General features: G+C 48.1%; 2 protein-coding genes across 3 annotated transcripts; one reads left to right on the forward strand and one right to left on the reverse strand.

The window, feature by feature from the left end:
* Positions 1 to 2,043: 2,043 nt before the first annotated feature.
* On the forward strand, positions 2,044 to 3,811 carry LOC6545737 (LETM1 domain-containing protein 1). Of its 2 annotated transcripts, none has more exons than XM_001971595.3 (4): positions 2,044 to 2,320; positions 2,371 to 2,955; positions 3,023 to 3,311; positions 3,371 to 3,811. In XM_001971595.3, the coding sequence occupies exons 1-4, from the start codon at positions 2,229 to 2,231 to the stop codon at positions 3,707 to 3,709; spliced, it is 1,305 nt and encodes a 434-aa protein (XP_001971631.3). In that variant the 5' UTR covers positions 2,044 to 2,228; the 3' UTR covers positions 3,710 to 3,811. The 2 variants fall into 2 exon arrangements, with proteins under 2 accessions (XP_001971631.3, XP_026833482.1); XM_026977681.1 differs by having other exon boundaries at positions 2,081 to 2,320; positions 2,377 to 2,955.
* Positions 3,812 to 3,826: 15 nt separating this feature from the next.
* LOC6545861 (60S ribosomal protein L14) lies at positions 3,827 to 5,295 on the reverse strand. The gene is made up of 4 exons (XM_001971596.3): positions 5,193 to 5,295; positions 4,815 to 4,916; positions 4,390 to 4,584; positions 3,827 to 4,120 (listed from the first exon to the last, which is right to left on the reverse strand). Exons 1-4 carry the CDS (start codon positions 5,193 to 5,195, stop codon positions 3,920 to 3,922), a joined length of 501 nt encoding a protein of 166 aa, XP_001971632.1. The 5' UTR covers positions 5,196 to 5,295; the 3' UTR covers positions 3,827 to 3,919.
* Between the last annotated feature and the right edge of the window lie 24 nt (positions 5,296 to 5,319).

Consider the following 5,319-nt stretch of genomic DNA (forward strand, 5'->3'; position numbering starts at 1 on the left):
CGAAACTACAGCGTTGGCCTTAAAGCGACAATGGTTATTAGACAGCTACCACAATTTACGCTTTGTGTTGACCATATTGATTGCCGGATTTGCTGGATGTCTCTAGCAATTAATGGCGTCGAACATTCCCTGCTGGCGACCAAACCTAATTTAATTATACATGTCCGACCGCAATTTGCTGCATCCACATGCAGTTTTGCCCAAGTAATTGAAAATAGATACACGTCCTCACGTTTAGACAAAATGAATGCTTTGGGGGGTAATTATTTCTTTAGCAGTCCTTGATGCTAGATCTTTTGATTTGCGGCTCAAAGGTGATTTAAGATTCGAACGAAGTATTTCAGACCAGTTATTTAAGTTATTTAATACCTTGCAGGTTTTCTAAGCACAAATATCTGGCTTTAGAGTGAACCAATTTAAATAATATGTTTATTTGGCTGACTCGCAGCTGCAAATGTGCATATACGTATGGGTAACTGGCCCCAAGCAAGTGCTTAGCTGAAATTCAAGTTTGCAGAGTGATATCATCTGTGGAAATGGATTCTGCTGTAATCCGACGAAATTGTTTTCCCTTCGGTCCGGCACAATGGAAATGTATTAAGCTGAAATATTCATGAAGTGCAACTCAAAGCCGGGCAATTCAATAACGCCGAATCCATATTGATGGGTCTCCATAAATAACGCATTCTGCTGCAAAGATTGGCACTTTATGTAATCCCAGCGAACAAGGCGTGGGAATTGACTTAATATGGCCAACATGGCAGCATGGCAGCACCTTGAACTTCGACAGAGTTTGGCCAAGGACTTTTTCGGACGGCAGCGGATGCGGACGCGGACAAGGACTCAACGGGTGGTTGCCTGAAGGAATATTGACGTTTTTTCAATTAAACCCGGCCAGCAGGCACTTTGTCGGTGGTATTTATGGCGCTCGGTTAGTTCTATTTTTACGAGTAGGGGGGCGAACAAACAAATGGGTACCAGTGTCAATAGTGTAACTGTAGCTTTTCCAGCTGGCTAAATATACACACAAACATAACATATATGTGTGTGTGCGATATATCCCATATCCTGTGGCAGATAAATAAGTCGCATAGTAGCTAAGCGGAAAAAACACGCGTACACATACGCACCGTTGCGCTCACATACACACTCGCACACACTCGCACAGACACGCACACACACGCACGCACACACGTGCTTAGAGAAAGAGACATTAGAGAGTTTCTTTCGGGTAACTTTGTCCGCCTTTTTTCCGCTTTTCTCAGCGCTGTGGAAAGCACAAGTGGAAAGTCAAGCAAGTTGGACACGCGCTAAGTTTTACAATTTCCCGCTGAAGGTCTTGTCGCCCCCTTTTCCGGCCATGTTCCCCCTTCACCGCCCACCTCCCACGTTCAACGCTCCTGTCGACCTGCCAAACAACTAACGCACATTTCCGTTTCCGCTTATGCCACAAAATGGCCAAAAGTGGCCTGGTGATTAGTTACGATTATGTTTTGTTTGTTTCCTGCCGCTCTAACGCTTAATTTCTCTCCTTGTTGCCGCGCTGGCCTCTGGTTTTTATTGCTTTCAATGTCTTTTTTTTTTTTTGCTACTCGATTGCAGACAGCATCTACGAGGCGAAAACAAACACACCAGCAACCGCCGCGAGTTTGCTGGCCAACGGAAGGGACTCGAGCAACCGACGCAACAGACGACTCCGGGTGGACTGAAATTCACTTTCTGCTCTCCCGCAGCAGCAGCGCAGTTTCTGCAGCCAGCCGAGAGAAAGGCTCCCGCCAAGCAGTGCGCACTGCTTGCTTCGAGGAAGGCGCCAAAGATTTAAAATTCCAGCATGTTTTCGTTTTCAGAATCCACCATTAGTAATTTATAATTAAGAGTCTCCCTATTAGGTATTGCACTACAATGGTAAAATTAAGCAAATAACAAAGCTAAAAATAATTACAAACATGACAGATAACACATCTTCGTTAAGGTAAAGCAGTATTTGCTTGGCTACAACTTTCGTTAAGATGCATAGGTTTGCGCATTCGCTAAGCTGTGGTACGTGCACTCGCTAAACGTGAAGCAGCTCTGTAACGTGCCATCTCTAGTACAACAGCTGTTCAAATCGAGGAAATCGTAATTGCTCCTTGATTTTTTTATTTTTGTGGGCAACTCCTGCATTGGAGTCGGCGGTTGCGTAATAACGCGCCTCTTCCTGCTTTCTGGCTGGCACTTGCAGTTCCAGCATGGCATTGGCGCTGCGCGTGGCCCGTTTCGGCTCGATTCCGGCCAACTGTTGGCCCCGGGATCGCCGGCGACTGCTTCACCTGTGCAGCAGGTGAGTAGTTGACCCCGATTATCAATCAGCATTAAAATTCAATTACCCAGCGCCAGCGATAAGAGGCAAACAGCTTTCTGCAGCAGGAACTACGCAACGAAGCCCGAAGCAGCGGCGCCACCGCAAATCAAGCGTAATGTGGCTGCCGAGATAACCAGCGTGGGTAAGGTCATCTACGAAACGGGCTGGGATGCCAATAAGCCCATTGAAAAGCCGAAGATGCAGCCCAGCAGCTCCTCGTGCCCACCGCCGCCCAAGAAACCCGACGACGAGAAGCGCAAGGACCTGGACACACTGAAATCGAAGCGGGATCAGATGCGTGACAACATGCAGGACTATATATTCACCCGTTATTTCAACTATGTCAAGAACTATGACAAAGTGCTCGAAAAGAACTTTCCCAAGGCTATGCAGCTGTACAGGGTGTTCTTCGATGGCGTCAAGGACTTCTTTGGCGACATGAAGCGTTTCCTGAAGATTGCCCGCATTGCCAATGATTCGCCACAAGGAATCAGAGCCCTGAATCGCCAGGAGCTGGAGCTGTACATGCAGATGCCCAGGGACATGATGAAGGTGGCACCGGCTCTGATTGGCTGCTCCCTTCCCATGGTGGGCTATGCGTTCTTTCCCCTGGTGTAAGATATGCCTTTCTCTCTTAACACACTCCTGGAAAGTTTAATACATCGAATTGTTTATTGCCAGCTTCTATTACCCCCGCTCCTTTCTCACTGCCCACTTCTGGACTCCACAGCAGCGCTCCGAGTTCCAGAGTTACTACATGAAACGGCGATTGGGCAACAACAAGGATGTCTTTCGCTGCCTGCAGGCCAAGCTCAAAGCGACGGCATCGCATCCCAAGCACTCGGCCTTTGCTAATATCCTGGGCCAGTTGGGCAGCGGCACACATCCCACGCCTGAGATGCTCATCGATGTTAAGGACATATTTGCCGATGGACCCTACTCCTTGCTGGGAATGTCGCGGAAGCACGTTGTACGTTTATGCAGACAACTTTGTGCAGCCTAGGCTTATCGCTAATTCATACGTTCCAGAAAAACCTAGTCAACCTTCATGGACTGCCCAGCAGCATCTTCAAGCGACATCGCCTTCACGAGCACGCCTTCCTGGTGCACTACATGGACCAGGCCATAACCCGCGAGGGTGGAGTTCACAACTTGACACCGGATGCTCTGCGCTACTCCTGCTATCTGCGCGGCTTGAATCCGGACGGCTTAAACAGCGAGGCCATGATCGAGTGGCTGCGGAAGTGGGTCAAGGTGTCCACATCGATACAAGGCGAACATATCACGCTGTTCCTGCACTTGCCCATCCTGCTGGGCTACAACCATCCCAACAACTGGAAGACCATCTACGGCAAGTGCCCCACTTGAGCGGGGTCCTGGTCGTTATCTATTTGGTAGACTGTGCTTTAAAGATTGGACTGTTAAGATCATTTTGTTTCTTGAGAGCAAATAAAAAACGTTAAACCAAAAAAAGAGGGGGCAGTGTGCGTGTGTTTTTCCTAAAAATAACACTTTCTTTTATTTTCTCCATGGTGGTGGATGTTCATCAAGCAGTTACTTTCGTTAAAGGTAGTGTTTTTACTTCTTGGCCGCGGCCTTCTTGCCACCCTTGGCCTTCTCGGCACGCAGACGCTCGCGACGATCCTTCTTCAGGACGCGGGGAGTGCCGTCAGCCTTGGTGCGCTTCTTCAGTGTGTTGAAGGCGATGGTCAGCAGCTTGTTGCGCTGGCGCTTGGCATAACGCAGCTTGAAGCGGTCGTAGTCGTTCAACGAGGAGCGCTGCAAAGTAGATGAATTGTGAATTAGTACTTGACTTATTCTGATTGTTTACAAAAACAACTAGCTAAGATTGTTGTCAGATAAACTAGAATTAGCTTCATATATGTGTCAGCCGGCAATTCCTATCAAGAACTTTCAATTATCATCATGTGCAGTTCAAGGCGGTAAACACCAACTCTATCGAAATAAGATGTTGGTGAGGATTTTCTGCTCTGCCTAGGTAGGTGTCTCCCACAGCTCGGATTCCACCTCGTGCTCAGTGTACATACCTTGCAGATGTTCTGTGCCTTCACGGACCAGGGGCTGACCTTCCACTGGGCCTTCAGGTCGCTCTCTGTCCAGGCCTTGCGCACGATGCGCGTGGGCGCGGTGTAGGGGAACTTGATGCGGTACTTGGTCAGATGCAGATTGTTCAATCTGTATTCCTGACGGGGCACGCCAGTCAGGGGACCATCAACCAGAACCTGCAGAGTGATAAGCCAGTAATTAGTTTGGATGCTCTATACACATTTATGGTAAGAGACGTAGTACAGCAACAAATGCGATTTTTGCTTGCTTGCTTTCAGAGGGTTAAACTAGCTTCATGTATGTGTCAGTTGGCACTTCCTATCAAGAAGACAAATTATCATCATGTGCAAGAGCTTGTCACTTGGCAATTTGTTGCTGCTACTCCTCGCTGGAATGATGCACTTACTCGGTTTTGGTCAATGACGTCGACAATGGCCACCAGGCGCCCCTTCAGGGGACCGGCGGAGGCCTTGGCAATGCGACCAGTTTGTACGAATCTCTCGAAAGGCTGCAAGCAGAGAGAAGTCCATTATAAAAGGCTGAAAATGCTCGATTTCAGGTGCTGCATGGCCAGCGCGTTGCTTGTGTTGGTGTACACCACGTGAATTATTTGAAAGGTGAATTTCCCATGGTTATTCATCGCTTAACTGCTGCTTTCACTTTTCACGCGATCAACGCACTGACCCGTTTGCTTGGCCACTGGATTTAATTCATCTCGAGCCCTTTGGACCGCTGAATTTTCACATTTTTCAACCGATCCGGAGAAACCTTCGTCGATTCTTACCATGACGCTAACCGGAAAGAAAGAGAAGGAAAGAAATTTTTTGACAGCTCGGTGGTAGCATGGCGTTAGTGTTGCTAAGCGCAGGGTTGCATGTGGACTAGTGTTGTGCAGCACAAGTTAGTGTGGC

Source organism: Drosophila erecta, unplaced genomic scaffold (genome assembly GCF_003286155.1).
Source record: "Drosophila erecta strain 14021-0224.00,06,07 unplaced genomic scaffold, DereRS2 tig00000021-arrow-pilon, whole genome shotgun sequence".
NCBI classification, from domain to species: Eukaryota; Metazoa; Arthropoda; class Insecta; order Diptera; family Drosophilidae; genus Drosophila; species Drosophila erecta.

What these genes read in the sequence shown, in the direction of transcription:
- LOC6545737 (XM_001971595.3), top strand. Translation starts at nt 2,229, where the DNA reads ATGGCATTGGCGCTGCGCGTGGCCCGTTTCGGCTCGATTCCGGCCAAC. An exon ending in CTGCTTCACCTGTGCAGCAG is followed by an intron (nt 2,321 to 2,370) that starts GTGAGTAGTTGA and finishes TCAATTACCCAG; the next exon opens with CGCCAGCGATAAGAGGCAAA. An exon ending in GAATGTCGCGGAAGCACGTT is followed by an intron (nt 3,312 to 3,370) that starts GTACGTTTATGC and finishes CATACGTTCCAG; the next exon opens with AAAAACCTAGTCAACCTTCA.
- LOC6545861 (XM_001971596.3), bottom strand. An exon ending in ACGTCATTGACCAAAACCGA is followed by an intron (nt 4,585 to 4,814) that starts GTAAGTGCATCA and finishes ATCACTCTGCAG; the next exon opens with GTTCTGGTTGATGGTCCCCT. An exon ending in AGGCACAGAACATCTGCAAG is followed by an intron (nt 4,121 to 4,389) that starts GTATGTACACTG and finishes TCTACTTTGCAG; the next exon opens with CGCTCCTCGTTGAACGACTA.